General features: G+C 34.3%; 2 protein-coding genes across 2 annotated transcripts; one reads left to right on the top strand and one right to left on the bottom strand.

The window, feature by feature from the left end:
• Positions 1-778: 778 nt before the first annotated feature.
• On the bottom strand, positions 779-5550 carry LOC130745757 (uncharacterized). The gene is made up of 10 exons (XM_057598127.1): positions 5232-5550; positions 4470-4554; positions 2338-2412; positions 2204-2240; positions 1927-2010; positions 1753-1813; positions 1543-1649; positions 1404-1469; positions 1152-1250; positions 779-1063 (listed from the first exon to the last, which is right to left on the bottom strand). The coding sequence occupies exons 1-9, from the start codon at positions 5314-5316 to the stop codon at positions 1155-1157; spliced, it is 696 nt and encodes a 231-aa protein (XP_057454110.1). The 5' UTR covers positions 5317-5550; the 3' UTR covers positions 779-1063; positions 1152-1154.
• Positions 5551-7823: 2273 nt separating this feature from the next.
• Positions 7824-16457, top strand: LOC130745758 (protein RAE1). The gene is made up of 11 exons (XM_057598129.1): positions 7824-8010; positions 8092-8178; positions 8282-8359; positions 8461-8654; positions 9880-10021; positions 10961-11041; positions 11580-11708; positions 11809-11886; positions 14148-14219; positions 15278-15358; positions 15976-16457. The coding sequence occupies exons 1-11, from the start codon at positions 7963-7965 to the stop codon at positions 16024-16026; spliced, it is 1041 nt and encodes a 346-aa protein (XP_057454112.1). The 5' UTR covers positions 7824-7962; the 3' UTR covers positions 16027-16457.
• Positions 16458-18132: the final 1675 nt, after the last annotated feature.

Here is an 18132-nt window from a genome sequence, read left to right on the forward strand (position 1 = left end):
CTTATCAAAACAACTTCGAGGCTAAGAACAAGAAGATATTTGATGTCTATGGATTCTCATCAAAATAATGCGCCCAAGAAATTTTTTTAAAAAAACCAACGTAACTGATCTAAGATAATGCTACTGAAGGCATAAGTGAACTTCATAGATTGACTTTTTAGGGGATATAGGTTGGGTACAATGGTGGTCACCAAATAAGGAATCAACTTCTTGTGGTCCAAATAATAACGAATCAACTCCAGTAAGGGCAATCTATTATTGTGATGTTTGTTTCTTGGCGACGACAATGAACCCTTTTTTTTGTAGAATATAGAATATTTCTTAGCATCAGCAACACATGTTATATGAAAAAAAAATCAAACATTTTATAATGATGCTGTTAACGATATAAAATTAGAAATAATTATGAGCACATAAGGACACCCTATAATTAAGTTTATATCCTTCCTTCAAAAAAAATTAATTAAGTTTATAACCCATCATGAAAAATCGATTGTTCTATTTTATTTTGTTACTTCCATTGAATTTTTATATATAAATTAATTTCAAAAAAATAATTTTGGTGAAAAATCTCTCCTACATTTTGTTTTACTGCCGTTTGAATCACTAACTCATGTTTTCCTTAAGAGAACTATACTTTCAATGTGGGATTCAAGTCCATACCTTGCAATTGGATTCTAACAAACCTACACTCCAATATGAGTTTTTCTTTTAAAAAACATGTGTATGATGATGCAATATAAGACCAGTCTCAGTTCAGTAAAAGTTCTCCTGTGAATGATATGAATAGGATAGAAGATGTCGGCATTGATGATGACCAAAGATTGAAGATTACAAGCTAATTTTTTGTCAAGATAGTACAGGCTTGTATCTAGCCTTTAACTGCATCTATGGGATGAAATGGAAAATATAAAGAAAAAGTAACAATAATTTTTGTTTAGAATGCCCATTAAGAAATTGGGCCAACAGAATTACAATAACATGCTAAGTACAATAAACAAGCCTTAAGCATCCCAGCTGTCTGATATAGCAGTCTGCCAGTTCCTCTAACTAAAGGAGTGCTCTGCCAACAAACCAATTAGCATAGGTCAGAAAGCAAATTTGGAAAACTACATTTCATGGATTTACAGAGAATCAGGGCTGAAATATACCAGTTACGTTTGCTTTGCTCGCAGCCAATCAACGAAATTATCCAAGATCAAGGGCCAGGCAAGATCAGGATCATAGTCATTAAGTGATGGAAAACTTATCTGGGAAGAGATTAGAATTTTCCAGTCATTCCAATTTAAATAGCAAAATCATGAATCCAAAGAAAGCACAAATGTGTATTCATCTTATGTGCTTCAGTGAAAAGCAAAGGGTGCCGTAAGAGATGAGTGCATAGGACCAGAAAAAGAGGCTACCTCATTGCAAAACCGGAAAAATCCCATCCATTGATCCATGTTTATGACCTTGTAATCAGCTTGAGCCTACCATCAAATAATAAAAACATGTAAGAATCATTAGTCAGAATTAAAACAATATGTGATACCGATTACTCACCTTCAAATATTCCACAAATAAGTTGACTTGGGCTGGAAATGTTGAACCCAAAACGAGAGCAAGTAATTCACAAATGCTCTCTGTGTCAATGCTTTTCTGTTTCTCCTCTGAAAAAATTGGAAAAAAATAGATGAAATTATAATGCATGAACAAAGGAAGGTAAAAATTGAAGGTTCAAATTAATTTATAAAAAATCACATCAAAGTTTACCTGTTAGACAATATTGGAAAGCATAAGAATAGAAATCTGCAAAATTTGATGGCCTCCTGACCTTCAACATTAGATGTGCAAATTAAAAAGTTAGCAACTCAAAATATTTCTAGCATAAATAACAATTTCCATGTTCACGAGTAATCAAAACGAGTATCACTTAGATAATTATACCTCTTTTTCTAGGTCTGGAAGGGCCTTCTTCAATTTACTAACTGTATCAGCCCTTAGTGCTTTTAAGCCTCTCCTCCACTCATCCTATAAATATTGTGGGATATGAAAGTAATTTCAGCATAAGGATGGGGAAAGAAAGACAGTGCCAAAATTGCATGATTGTTATCAAACATAAAAGATACTTCAGTTTCTGATTATATTTGTGCCTTTGAATGTATACATGTGTTTGTAATGGCAGAATAAAGTTTATGACAAATGGACATGATAATTTACATACCAAGGTAAAATATCCTTGCTCCTCAGCTTTCATTTTCCTGTTACATTTAGTCTTCATCAAATCCAAAAAGACAAATTTAAGATAATTTAAGAATATGGAAATAAACGACAATTAATTAAAGCACTGCAGCTTACCATGCAAGCATCAAGATCCTCACATCAGTATGGGCTATCTCCATATCAGCACAAAGTGTTTCAATTCCTTCTGGGCTGTAACAAAAGTCAAAAATATAATAATGAACCTCCTTTCAAAATGTAAATACATTCACCTAATATGCACAAGAGAAGAAAAAAAAGAAGTCACTTATACACCAAGAAGCTCTGGCCTTAAAACACATCTATTCTTCTTCATCTGATATTTTAGTTTCTTTGTTTTCTATTTGCATGCACGATTGATGTCTTATGAAGTGTTTTGTGCAGCTACCTGATAATATTATAGTCAAATTAAGTAAAACATTTTACTCCTATCACTCTATTAGTCTATCATAACATGATAACATTGTCCTCTACTTCATAGTCACCATGGCTCTAAGAGTGATTTTTCATAGGCAAGCACTTAAACAGACATTCTTATGGAAGGAACAAATCCATCCTTCACATCTCCATGCTTTGAAAAATGTGCCAATGACCCAGGGTTTAAACATACCCTAACTCTTTCCCTCAGCCAAGATCAACATTGGACAACTGCCAAATTTCATAGACATGTGTTGGCTAACAAAATTTCAAGCCTGGATACCAAAATCTGTAACCAAAAATTCATAAACCTATCTAAAAATATTCCAAATTTCAACTGAATAACTTTCACTTGCATTGAATCAAATCACATTAATCGTCACAAAATTCCCTTGAACTAAAACCTATAGAGTTCTAAAGCAGAATAAATTTCAAAATAATTCCTAAACTTTCCCAGGACTCTATCCAATTAAAGAAACCACCATCCATGGCATTAACTGGACAAAAAAGAAAAAGAAGATCAAGGAGCAGGGAAGAGGAGAGTCTGCCATGCGGCCATGCCAGAGCACGGGAGAAGAAGCTAGAGAAACACCGCTCCTGAGCTCTTGACCTCCACACTAGTTTTGCATGCTAGTCTATGCCACTGTTATTGGTAGGCTTCAATGCATCTAGGGGAGTGCCAAGTGCCAAGGACAGGAACAAATTTACATGGCAGAGAAGAACATTGGTATCTGTTTGTAACTTCAACCACATGTGGAACCCTATCCAATTGCTTGATCATGGCAGATCTGGTGGTGGACACGGAGAAAGAAAAGGGTTGAAATAGTGGGAAGTGAGGGAAAAATTAGCTTCAGGCTAGGAGTTTTTCCATGAGGAATGAGTGAGATGTTGAAGAAGAAGGTGGAAAAGCAGAAGGGTAGTAGAGCCATAACAGATAGTCATATATGCTATTAACTTGGTTATACTATTTGTACCAAATCCTAATAGTATGAGAATTTATTAACCACTGACTGTATATATATCAAGCATTATCTTATTTTGTTATCATGTTTATACTACTGCAGAATTAGCCCTGATATCATTTTGTCCATGCATATAACTCTGTAAAACCAGCTTGTGATATTTTGAAACTCATCTAGCTATATTAAATGGGCTATAACAGTTAATTTCACAGCATTAAGTGTTGAATATCCGTTAAGATTGATTTGTTACAAGATTAAATCTAAGTAAGCTTTAGCTTGAAGGGAGTGTTGAATATTCGTTAAGATTCAGTTTGTTATTAGTCTTATCTTATAATCTTATAAAATATTTATGGTGTATATTTCATTGATAATACTTGACTCTAAACTACAATATTTATAGACATACCAAAGACATAAAAAGAAACTAAATCTATCTAAATCTATCTGTATTTTAAAAAAATAGAGATAAATTTAGTTTCTTTTTATCTCTTTGTTATGTCTATAAATGAAATATACACAAGAAATATTTTATCAGATTATAAGATAAGACTAATAACAAACTCAATCATAACGGATATTCACCCCTCCCCGCAAGCTAAAGCTTACTTAGGTTTAATCTTGTAACAAATCAATCTTAACGGATATTCAACACTATTTAAATAGATACTAATCTAAAATAGAGAAACAAATCTTAACTCTATCTATATGAGATAAGACTAATAGAAAATCTTAACGAATATTCAACCGTAAGTAATCATTAATTGAATGCTATTGATGTCCTAGTTTTGAAATTTGAATTTAGAAAATTAAAATGCTATTTACGATAGAATTACTCAAATGAAGCACACTTACTCAATCAAACTAGAAGATCCATTGGCATATGAATAAAACAGACTATCAATTCTTTCCGATTCCTTTGAGCTTGCTTTACTTGAAGCTGAAAATTTATGCACAAAAGATTAGAACATCGAACAATTAATTACCCGCTCCGAAAGTGTTTATAAATAACAGTCTGATTATGTTTTGACCAATAGACAAACATGATACCATTATAGATTAGAAAAAAAAAATAAACAGGTCATCATAAACAACAAATACACTTCCAAATAATATAAGCAGGTTCAGAGGCTTCAGTTTTCATGTTCTGAAAAGATAGCAATCGAAGTAGATGCAACTCTTGATGCATCGATGCTACGCCCATTCTTATAATTAAAGAGGTTTCATTGAGCCTCCTTCCTCGGCGCTTGATTAGTTGAATCATCAATCAGTTTTAGCTACCTAAATTTACCATGCTTTATCCTCTCAAGACCACAATTCTTTGAGCATGCATTACTAATTTACTATGCTTCTTCTCCCATCACACTAGTCCTCTTCTACCTACCTAACTAGCTACCCAATTTCCCAACCCCACAAAATAAAATAGGAATATTCTTCAAAAATATAATCTTTTCATTAAAAATTTAAAAACAAGACCAATAGTAGCTTGCAGGCATCATCATCAAAAAAAAAAAAAAACTAACGTGACCATAAGAGGAAAAAAAACACCCAAAGCAAATAACAAGCTTAATTAACATCAATTAATGATGAAATTGGAATATGGAGAGATTATATTACCGGAGCGGAAGAGATCCGCGGCGGAGGAATTGACGGAAGGGGTGGAATTGGATTGACCCGTTTTTTTGGCTGCAGAGCGTCTCATCTTCAATAAGAAATCCAGAGGGGATGATGATGATTCCGATTCGAATCCGGCGAGGAAACGTCGTCGTCGCCGGAAACTGAGAAGCAGAAGGCGCCAAATTCAACGGGTGGTGGTGGAGGGTAGAGTGTGTGTGTGTGTGTGAATGAGAGAAGAGGGTAATGCGATTTCTTGTTGTTGTGAGAATGAAGTTGAAGATGATGACGTGGATGGCAGAACTTGGCTATCTAGTTTCATTCACGTACTACTTTTGACTTTATGTTTTTATAGTTGTCTTCAGTTTAATGGACAGGTAACTTTGAAGATAATAAGGTTCATAAATTTAAAATCATGGGAAATCAAATTAAAAGATATACTATGGAGTATGTTTTTTTAAGTTTCGAAAAAATTTAAAAGATGTGGAAAATCTCTTTATTTTGAATCGATTTTTTCTCATAAAAAAATTATTATATCTTAAAGATGTGTCACGTTTATTAATTACATTAAATAAATAAAAAAAAGTGCAGATCTATATATGATTGGAAAAAATATACATTATTCTCTTTTATTTTGATTATATCTCATTGGGATTGTAATAATTTTGGACAACCAACCTCGAGAAGTTCACTATGATTAAAAAAAGACCTAGTGACATCATTGAAACATATGAGAATTACCGTGACAGCCCAAGAATTACGATTCCCCGAACACTAAATATCAATCGTTCTATCAACTACATTCACCTTGGTAGAACCATCTGCTCAAACTCCCAATAACTTTATCGACAGGGAAATAATAAACTACACGACTAATTTTCGAACGACACTTGACGACACATGTGATGACCGTCGAATCATGCTTTTCATTATATTTCGTTGTTTTTTAATTTTTTTTGAAACTTGTTTTAATTTAATTTAAAAGCATTAAAACTGCAATATCATCTGCATTCCTATAAGTCGTGCTCGGTCGTGCATTAAATAGTCGTGTAATATATCAAAGTTGTTATCGCCGACCTCACCACTGATTTGACTCCTCGCTAAAATAAGCAAGGAAACTAAATACATAGTCGTTAAGTCTTTGATCAAGTTACATGACCCTTTAGACTTGTTCATTTTCTCCAACATTCAAGGACCAAATAAAATCCTCCTCATATTTCTCCTCGAGGTTCTTCTTAACCTCTTACATCCCATCAACCACTCCTACATCCTTGATCATTAGCTCAACTTGTATCTCTCCCATCACCTCCTTCTCATCAACCATAGTCGTCGGAACACCTAAGCGAGTCGTCGTTGGCTCTTCACCCTGCTTAACATTAGTTTCTACAATACTCAAGGTCGGTTTCACTGACGATTCCATGGAGAGTTTTTTACGACGACCACCATACTTGCGACAATTAAAACAAATATAGCGTAATTCTTCATATTCAAGATTAAGGACTCAAACACATAACCTTGATTATGGGCATTAACTTTTTTAACAAATTAATCTCTACAGGAATACAAGAAAAACTTCACATGGAGTGAATAGAGGTTAGGTGATCAATTATCAACATATTCTCTTAACTCGACAAATGTGTGCAAAAAGTTTATGGTTATACGATTCAATAGGAATGTTCAAAATCTTAATCCAAACAAAAGTCTTCTTACCTCTCTATCATTCGAAAAAGAAAAAAGGATGTCTCTAAACAATCAAGTAATGATTTGCCACCATCCAAGGACCCTAAAATCAGTGCATGGTTGTAATCATCTTCATGTGGAGGTGCGACAAATAATAATTCCAGGGCATCTCAATAGTCTGTATATTCCTGCGCACTGCCAAAAGAAGAGATTCCATAACATGCATCAATACGCTTAACCTACACCAACCATCAAACTCCACCTTAGACACAAGAATCTCCGGGCAAGAATCGAAGACCCTAGCTTTCTTCTACCTCTTTGTACCACCGATTCTCCACCAAATGATAATCCCCATCTTCCCAAGGAAAGTTTTCATCCTCCCCCTAAACCTTAAACCCTATAAGAGTCAGTTTCCTCATGACAACATCAAGGGTTACTTTATCAATTGGTAAGATCTAGGGGGCATAGTGGTTGGGTGTGAGGGGGTGGGGTGAAGAGGCAAAAGTTCAAACCTTGCCTTGGTGAAAGAACTAATTTTTTTTTTTGGTACAAGTGAAAGAACTAATTTACTAACAACTAACATTTGCCTATCCAAAATAAAAACATCGTCACCCACAATTTCCATAACAGAATACGAGACACTCTTTATACTTCTAGAAACAAGGTCTTTATCTTGAAGGAGTCACACCTATAACATAATTTTTTTATACAATAAAATTTAATTATTTTGGGAACAATTGATAAATAATAAAAGTAAAATATTATTAAAATTATTATATATTTTAATTTATACAAAAAATATAAATATTGATATAGTTTTATTTTGAGGAAATGGTAAACAAACTACAATAGAAAATGTTGAACCTGTTGACCTAAAACCTGACCATTCATTCAACGTACAAAGCATATACTCCACTTGTTTGAGTCACACTATACTCCACCCCAAAACTAACAAAACAAAATCACAGTTTCCCACCATCTTACAAATTTCCCTCGCTCACCCCTTCCCTTCCAACCAATCTCTCTCTCCCTCTTCGTTCTGACTTTCATCACAATGTCCACTTTCGGTGCCGCAAACACAAATCCAAACAAATCGCACGAGGTAATGCTCTCACCGATTCTTGTTCAATCTGATTGCATTTGATTCAAGGTTTCACTCTCATTCAATCCTCCAATTTTGCAGGTAGCACAACCACCTTCCGATTCTGTTTCAAGTCTTTGTTTCAGTCCCAAAGCCAATTTCCTCGTCGCTACTTCATGGGACAACCAGGTTTTACCATTTCTCACTTCATTTCTTTATCTTGTACTGCACTTCATTCATGTCAATGCTCAACAACAAACCCTAATTTGATTGATGACTTCTTTTTTAATAGGTTAGGTGTTGGGAGATTTCAAAGAATGGAAATGTTGTCAACACTACGCCCAAGGCTTCAATTTCTCATGACCAACCAGTAATCAATTTCAATTTCTAACTAAATAAATGAAAGACTTGGTTTCTTTTTACGATTTTGTGAGACTGAGGTGGTGTTGGATGGTTGTCTTGTTGTTGAAGGTTTTGTGCTCTGCTTGGAAGGATGATGGAACAACAGTTTTCTCTGGAGGCTGTGACAAGCAGGTCAAGATGTGGCCGCTTTTGTCGGGTGGACAACCAGTGACTGTTGCCATGCATGATGCTCCTATTAAAGATCTTGCGTGGATACCGGAAATTAGCCTTTTAGCCACCGGAAGTTGGGACAAAACCGTGAAGTATGTTTCTTGATTCTCTTACATTATTTACAGTGTATAGAGTCTTAGACTCTTACTTGTTTTGTGGTAACAATGCGAATTCAAGGCATGATTGCGTTCCGTGTCCTTTCTAGCATATACGAGTTATAGTCCAATTCATATGAAGATTATTTTAGCGAGTAGACAACACTGTAAAAAGCAAAATCACATAACATTATAATGTAATAGGGAATCTGTATAAATTAGGCAAGAAAAAAGTAACACATTTCATGATCTTGTAAAAAATTTCTAATTCTGTGTTAGGGTTACAGAAACTATATGTTTGGGTCACATCTTTCCATTAACATGTAGGTAAGGTGGCCTATTTATTCAATGCACAGCTAAGTTTGATATATTGTAGTGTGCTTATGTTTTTGGCAGTGTAATACACAGAGCTGCATTTATAATATTCTATATGAACATGTATAGCTCGGAATTTATGGCTTCATTGCGAACACTTTATTTTTATCTTTTCATGAATTGCTGAATGGGAGGTGTCAGTAGATGTAATAAAACCATTTTATTAAGTTTTTGGGCTAATTGACTCATGACATTGTTTAAGGACCTTTACAATCAAGGGGTAAGCAGCTCAATCCTTGCTGTCTCCATTCTTCTAAATAAAAAATTGAATTTCAGAACATAATAAAAGTGAGTTAGTGCATTGTCCACGATTCAAATACAACAACCTCTTACACGAGCCTCTTTAAGAGATGTGATAAAATAAAACCACTCATGTTCTTAACCTAACAACTTAAGCTATGGGATTGTTAGTTCGTGATATAATATTAGAACCTCTATGATCAATTTCTTAAGAGTTTGATACGTTGCCCTCTTTCTTCTAAATAAGTGGAATTTTAGTGCTAGTCAGTGGTGGACGTTTGCATTGTCTCCACCTCAATTTCAAAGGGCTTCTGTGTGAGAAAGTTTGTTATTACAAGTCTATTCGTGAGTCTTCTCTTAACGACTTAAATTATTGGGATCATTGTTTCTTGATAGGAAACTTTCACAAATGAGTTGTTTTCTTCTTTTGTTTGTTTATATGTTTATGAAGTTTATGATTGTCTCTTTGAGATACACTGCAATAGCTGCCATGAAATCTTCTATTATTTTGGTGGGGAAAATGCATTTCTGTTCTAGTTCCTTGGTCTATGTTGGATTACATTGAAGATTTATATCCTTATTCCATGCTTTATTTTCTTTATGTTAGGTATTGGGATACTAGGCAGTCCAATCCAGTGCACACTCAACAACTCCCTGATCGCTGTTATGCAATTTCAGTGAAGCATCCTCTGATGGTTGTGGGGACTGCTGATAGAAATCTTGTTGTCTTCAACTTGCAGAATCCTCAGGTGATATTTTATTCTAAAATAAATTTCATAGTGTCAATGCTTGTAGTCTCGTAAGCAAAATTTTCATAATTTACTTTAGAATGTAATTTGGGAATTTAATATTAGGAGATGAAATTTCAACTAGAAAGTCTATTATCAGTGTCCAACTGGAGCAACATCGGTGCTAGTTTATAATTTAGAAACATTATGTAAAACATGCGTTATCTGCTTTTTCTCTAAACAAATGTAATCGGCAGTTTATACCCAATTGAACTATGGTTTTCTCGACAATTTCCACTTGCACTTCACAGGAACTAGATCCAGATCATCTGAACTTAATCAGTACAATCACACCAAGGAAAAACTCTGTATCAGTTAAATTATTCAGTACCACAAAAGTATTATAATGAATTAACTTAATGCCTCTAAATGTCTTGGTAACCGTGTTTTTCCTTTTTAATTCGGTGAAAAATATTTTTTAATACATATTGCGATGAAGGCATGAAGCAATTATCCCATGGAGTTAATGTGTTAGAAATATAATATAAAACCATTCATGTGAGCTTTTGGGATAATTTACATCTTAGATCTTTAAGCCCCCAGCTAGTAAGAGAAAATATGGAATTTTTCGCACAGCATGCAACCATATGGAATTTATTAGAGAGATTCGGGAAAATTCAAAATGAACCGAGGGAACCTTCAACCCAAACTGAATTCGAGTGTCTTTTTTCTTTTCTATCATGGTTTTATATGTCTGTTAAAACTGTTTAGTTCCTTATCCAAGTTTACTGGTCATGTGATTTGTTTATATTTTTCACCTTTTCTACTATTTTTGGTTTTCTGTGATTTTGGCAGAAACACTAAGGAGATCTGATTCAATATTAATATTTGAGAAGCAATTTATTTAAATAAATGCCAACATTATACATTTTTTCTTATGCACTGTCAAAATCCCAACAGACTGAGTACAAAAGAATTGTATCTCCCCTGAAGTATCAGACAAGATGTGTTGCTGCTTTTCCAGATCAGCAAGGTTTTCTGGTATGTATTCACTTGTCACCTACATTAAAATACTCATACAAGTGTTAACTGTTTGCCCTTTTCTTTTTTTTAATTTCATCACCGTGATGATGTGGGGCAATCCTCCACTTGGTTTGAAGCTTGTATCTCCACGCTGTGAAGAGCCTCTACAGCTCGAGGATGCTCTATGTGGAACATAGGTGTTAAAGCATTTAGACCAACTGGGTTATCAAAGCATCATTTGCTACAAGGATTTTCGACGGATCCTATCAAATGACAATGTTGAGGCCGTATTTATTGAAAGTTAACCATATAGAAACCATAAATTGAGTTTTATATCTGTTTTTTCCTTGTTGGTATTTGTTTTGTTCATAAACAAACCAAACACCGTCAATGCTGTCTTTTCTTTCAATTTAAACAGTTTCTGGTGTCACTTGCATTCCTATTGAAGTTTTCTTGGTGTTATTGTTATCACTTTTGGTCAAATCCTTGCTGTATATTCATTGAACTCTGAAAAATTATATTGCTGATACTGTTGTTGACTATTGTTTCTCTATAGGTTGGTTCAATAGAAGGAAGGGTTGGAGTACATCACCTGGATGATGCACAACAAAGCAAGAATTTTACTTTTAAATGCCATAGAGAAAATAATGAGATATATTCAGTGAATTCCTTAAATTTCCATCCGGTAATACACCATAGATATGAAAATTAGTTTAATTTCAGTTTGAAAGTTGTGGTTTGAATCTTTATTTGTGTAAGATCTTAGTTTATGTGGTTGCATTCAGGTACATCACACTTTTGCAACTGCAGGATCTGATGGTGCTTTTAACTTTTGGGATAAGGACAGTAAACAGAGACTCAAGGTTCCTGCTTCTCTCTAAAACTCTCCTCACTAACTGATCTCTGGAATCTGCTAAACACACTTTTGTAATTTTCCCTTATAGAATAAAAGTTTTGTACCTTTATTCAGTTAGATATATAATAGAAAACATTCATATATCTTAATCCAACAACTTAGCTTTTGAGATAGTTGGTTCATGTCTTGTATCAAAGCGGTGCCATCCTCCGTGACTTGTCTTTTAACTAATACGCTGTTGAGTATCTTTCGGAACTCTTTTATAATAATGTCATTCTTCCCCCTGAAAAACAATCCGTTTGATTCTTGTTGTCCCGCCTTTTCAAGGTGCTATGTTTTATTTCGCCTACTTGTTTTTGAGGTTCCAATTGCTATTAATGCTGACCAGCGATACGCCATCACCATGAGTTTGGTCCAGTTCTTACTATCTGTTTTTTAGGGCTTTACCGTTGTTAGCGTTATTCCACTCTATAGGGCTAAAGAATCGAATGTTCCATCATAAGTTGTCTTAGAAGCCACTGCTCGATTGTCCTCAGTATGTCCTCACCTTCATCCTTTGTTTTTAGGGATTCAGCCTCTATAAGTGTTGACACGCTTTTTGCTATCATTGGGTGTCGAAGGTGACACCTGTTCGGTCTCAGAAGCAATCACATGTAGTCTCATGTATATTACAGGGACACATGAGGTACATACACCACCTCACTGGCCACTGGCCTTTGTTTACATTTCTGCGTCTTCTGTTGTGGTCGTCAACTCCTTCTGGTTCTGTCTTGGTGTTTCTTTTTGTGATTACTATGTTTGCTGCTGTTGCAGCCCTATTTTATTTTTGGGTGTATCGTTGTTGGCTCACCCTAGTTCACTGCAGTGTACCACTTTTGTTCACCGGATCAACTGACCCTGCAATAATCCTAAAGACTCAGTTTGGCTTTGCGACAATCCTAGATAAACATTCAAGTCAAGCCCCTCGTTATTTTTCTTTCTCTAGAGGATACATTTGTAACTATTAGATTTTGGGTTAGGCCTAACTCTACTCCAAAAGCTAGTTCGGGGCGAGGATTGCTCTACCCTTTATATGGATTATTTTGTCCATATCTCTAGTCAATGTGATACCTTTAACACACCCTTCACGCTCAGCCCTGGACATTTGGAGTGTATAGTTTGCAGGAATGGATATCTTTGGGTGGCCCAATAAATGAATCTAGGATAGACTCCGATACCTTTTTAGACTTCAAGTTAGACCTAACTCTAATGATTTCTCTACCATTTATAAGGACTAGTTTGCTATATCTCTATACAATGCGAGACCTTTAACTGTAACGAGCTTGAAGCTAATCAATCTTTAGCTTTAGAGGGAGTGTTAGAATATAAAAAAGATATCTTATAATATCTTGTCTCTTGATCATATCTTAGAGTAATTTAAGATAATTTAGATTATTGTTTAGTACTAGTTTCTTTGTTTCCTTATTTATATTTATTTGTTTCTCTATTTAGTTAGTATTGCAAGTCTTAATTAGTTTCCCTGTTATATTAGGATTAAGAGTATATCATTAATATAAATAAGGGTTGTACTTCTTCTTTTGTAAGATCAAACTCAATATATTATATGAACACAATTTTATTCCCTGTATTATTTTTTACACTTTCTAGACGTTAAAGACTAAGCCCTAGAATTTCATCATGGTATCATAGCCTCTGACCAAATGGTCAAGATTTCAATCCCTATTGCCCCCATTGCTCTAATAAAAAAAGTTGAATTCCAACACATGGCATTATGCATTATCCACTCAAGACTCAAGAGTCAATTAGGCATCTGGTGACGAAGCTCGCACCTTAGCTGCCCAAACCGATTAAGGCCTTTCATGTGTCTTCACTCTTCACTCAACATCTTAACCTTTTGGGAGAGTTAGTTCATGGCAGTTTCATAGGATTCATCTGTATGTAACTAACTATGTTTGGCTGAGCGCAGTTATGTCCAGTCACAAACAAGATATTGTTGTTGTTAGTCTCATCTCTAGGTAGTATTTTTATCTAGGTGGTGCTGTGGGGCACTCATTCTCTAATTTTTCTGTAATTACATTAAAATGGAAGGATTAATATATTAGTCATCAGATATGGATGTTTGTGTTTCTTCTGGGTTCTTAAAAGCACCAATTACTGTATTAATCATGTATCAAGATCTACAAAGTAATAATATCGTCTTCTTTGCACTTTCATTTTTCATTTTGAAGTTATTTGTGTTACTGTCTTTTTACTTAATGTGTTTTGTAGGCTATGTCAAGGTGTAGTCAGCCCATACCTTGCAGTGCATTCAATAATGATGGTTCCATATATGCTTATGCGGTATGTTCTATGTTGCTGTTTTAGAAAACCAGTTATTTTACTTTGTATGCAGTTTTATATAATTTTGCTTATGCATTTCAATTTCAGTTCGCCTTCAAAAAATAAGGATAAACTACATTTTTGTCAGTGTGTAAGATCTGATTGATATGCATATTTAACCTCTTTAAGTCTTACTCCTCTGGTCGCTCTCTAGCATTGTAGCACACTTGACCCATGCTTTATGCATGCATGGCATGACACACAGCATTTATACAGACAAGTTATATGATCCAATTGTCTGCTATTTTTTATGTTAAATATTCTACTATGCCAGAACATTTTATGATGCTTCTCAACATGTTGACAATTAATAATGCAAGTTAGACACAAACGCGCAACCAGAATGTTTTCAGAGTCTTGAATACATTTCACATGATCAGAATGTTTTCAAAATCTTGAATACATGTCAATCAGCCCCATTTTGTGAAACATCATGTTTTCTTCATTCCTTAAATGGATTCTTATCCCACCAGCCTTCAGCATCTAATCCATGTTCCATGGTCGTCCTTGCCATTTTTTTAAATTAATTATATTGGAGAGTTAGTGTTATTTAGTATGATGCCTCATGCCTCCCTAGAAGACACTAAAAACGCTAAATAATTATAATATTTTGAAAACCAACAGGGTTTGTATGCAGCTGGATGCTGACAGAGAAATGAGATATTGACAAATATTGAAAATTAAAATTGTTTAATTAATGAATTGAAACATAGGATGACTTATGATGCATGTATACTCTGCCCAGTGCCTGCATTCTTGAAAACAAAATATGGAATGAGTTGCCTTAATCCCATCTGCCACTCGAATAATATGACCGGGTTAAACTGTCAGTTTTATCCATATGAAATGGTGGTTGTAATCAGTTGATTCCAGTCAAGAGAAGAACTCCATAATTTTGTGTTCTCCATGAATATGGTTTTAACATGCTACAATTTCGCTTGCCCTTTACGTACACATTGATGGTGACCGTTCAATTCAATTATCTTTAATTTGGTTCTAAATCTTATGCATGTCTGTAGGTTTGTTATGATTGGAGCAAAGGAGCAGAAAATCACAATCCAGCTACAGCAAAGACCAACATTTTTTTGCACTTACCTCAGGTACACTTGTGCCTGCGTGTCTCCGTGAATGCATGCAATTTCTTTGGTACCCCTCTAAAAGTGAAGGGGTTCCACTTTTAATCATGTTTCTCCATAATAAAATTTTTTAAATTTACAATCTTGTCCTTTATATACTAAAAAATGAACTAAATGGTACTATACCCTCCTATTTTTAATGGATAGTGGAGCAACGCCCTTATATTTGTTACAATAATTGAAAAATCATCCTGTGAACATATTTCAACTTATTGGTATGAACATAAAGGAATGAAACAGAATGGGAAGTACACTTGTAATATGTATTAAGTATACTTGTAATCTCATCCCTTACTTGGTGTGTATATTCCTATATGTATTAAGAAAAGAGAAGGGAGTAATGATACACTTGTTCAAAAGATTTTGTTGTGTATATATTCTTTCATTTCCTGATTAACAGACTTTTCAGAGGGTACAAAAAAAGCAAGTGGACGGATGGTTCATTCAATTTAGTTTTTACTTAATTCCTTCATTTGGCATAATGCATTCATACACGGGATTGGGTAGTTTATTGTTTCCTCCAAATTTTACATTGAACAAACTTGAAGAGTTTAGGTGTAACTTTTTTCTCATGTGAGCAGGAATCTGAGGTTAAAGGTAAGCCACGAACCGGAGCAACGGGTAGAAAGTGAGGCTTGGTGTTAAACGTTGTTTTAGTGCTCGTACAAAGGCTTGGAAACTTGAATTCTCAGATCAGTAATTGAATGTTTTGGTGCCACAGCTGAAATGATGAGATTGCAACTTGGTACTTTGGTTTTTCATCTAAGACTTTCTTTCTTGGTTTTGCCCATTTTCCATTCTGTGGGGGTGTACTTTTATCATGATTCAGGGTTATAGGCTGCTACTCTTTTATCACATGTACAGATTCAAAATTATGCTGATATCTTTCACAATCATGGTGGATGGATTCCTTCTTCCTTTCGAACACCAGCAATTTAGGAGGCTTGCCTCATCATTTCTTGATCCGAATGTCATCATCATATGCTGTAATAATGATATCTTATCGTGTTTAAGTTTTTGGGTCATCCTGATTGCTAAGAATGAATCGAATAAAAGTTTAGTTCGTGGGGTGTTGTGACTCTTGCATCATTCAATTGTAGCAAATGAAAAATCCACCTCTGAATCTGTTTTTGTGCATGTTTGGCCATAAGAGAAAACGGTTGCGAATAGCTTATAGAATTCCTGTTTTTGCTGTCTTAATGTCACAAGTTATAAAGAAAGTTTAAGCATGTGAGATAGATCCAATAAGGCTGAAATGATATGTCTGAATCAGTTTTTATTTCCTCGTAGTCAATTATGACATTCAAAAACTTCTCAGAATCTTTTCCTCATAACCGATTTTGGTTTTAGAATCACTTGTGGAAATTTTGTTAAACATCCATTAGTTAAGATTTTGGATGGAACTGGCCCACCAGAAATTGGTGATTCTGAGATTACCCATAAATTATTCTTTAGAGCTTTCTAGATTTTTAATGCGTGCATGGATGGAGGATACTCAAAGTGTTTAACTTTATACTACTCGATGTTCATCTTTGAGTAAATGTGAAGAAAGGAACATATGATGCCACGAAAAGTTTCTCCTTGTTGAAAAATGATCACTGTTTCGGATTTCTATGATTCTAAAGGCACGCGCAATCTTTAACTTTTCGCTTGGTCGCTGAATGCTAGCACTTGAACCACTTTATGGCTGTCTAGAACTGGAAGTGAAGTATATAAAACAAAAGTAAAAGCAATCCATTAAGTGGTTTGTTAACAAATGTCTGGATCAATAAAATTTAATCCAACGTCATATTTTCATTAAGTGGTTTGTTCAATGGTTCCTCTCATATTTTCATTTCTTAAAGCCACTTGTTATATACTTATCTTAATAAAAAAATCTTAACATAATTATTAACTCAAGAATTTAATCAGTATAAGCAGATCAAGTAAGCAATTTTACATATATGCAATCATATTTCTTGATCTTGCCTTTTTTTATTTTTTAGTTATAACTAAAGAAATATAGAAATCCTTCTGATTAAATATTTTTAAGATTTTTTTTATATTTAATTTATTCTTTAACCACTAAACGTTTTTATTAAGTAAATTAGTTTTTAAAATATATTTAATGGCCTAAAGATAAATATTATGCAAGCGACTTGTTTAACTTTTTTTGGGCTTTGAGAGATATTTTCATCTGTTCAGAAAATTGTAGCTGTCATTTTCAACAAATGTTTTTCTTTTTGGAATCGAACTTCTGTTCACACCACTCACCTTTACAAATGCCTAACTTTGCTTACAACTGTTTAACTTGATGTTAAGTTCCATTTTGGTAAATTATTCCAAGTTCCAATTAGAAAACCAACAAGAGCAGTATACAAGTTCTAAATTACAATAACAACAACAAAGTATTTTCATGTGATGTATTAAATAAATTTATTAATCATACAATGATCATAATTATGTAAAGTTTTTGTAATTAGCTTAGAGTTATTTTAGATACCCATTAGAAAGTATGAAAGCGAAAAAATAATACTAAGTGACATAGAAAAGAATTGACCTGTCTCAACAAACAGCCAAACAACCTTGCAACGGCCGAGGCCACAACCTTTATGTAAGGCGACTTGTCGCCAACCTTGCACCTGACATGTCTTTCATAAAGGCTTCCACATGACCTGTAGAGGCTGTGACCACAAATCCCAAGCTTATAAATACATATGTCATTGTTCAATATTTACTTAATACAATATTCATTCTAT

This window comes from Lotus japonicus, chromosome 3, assembly GCF_012489685.1.
Source record: "Lotus japonicus ecotype B-129 chromosome 3, LjGifu_v1.2".
Lineage (NCBI taxonomy): Eukaryota > Viridiplantae > Streptophyta > Magnoliopsida > Fabales > Fabaceae > Lotus > Lotus japonicus.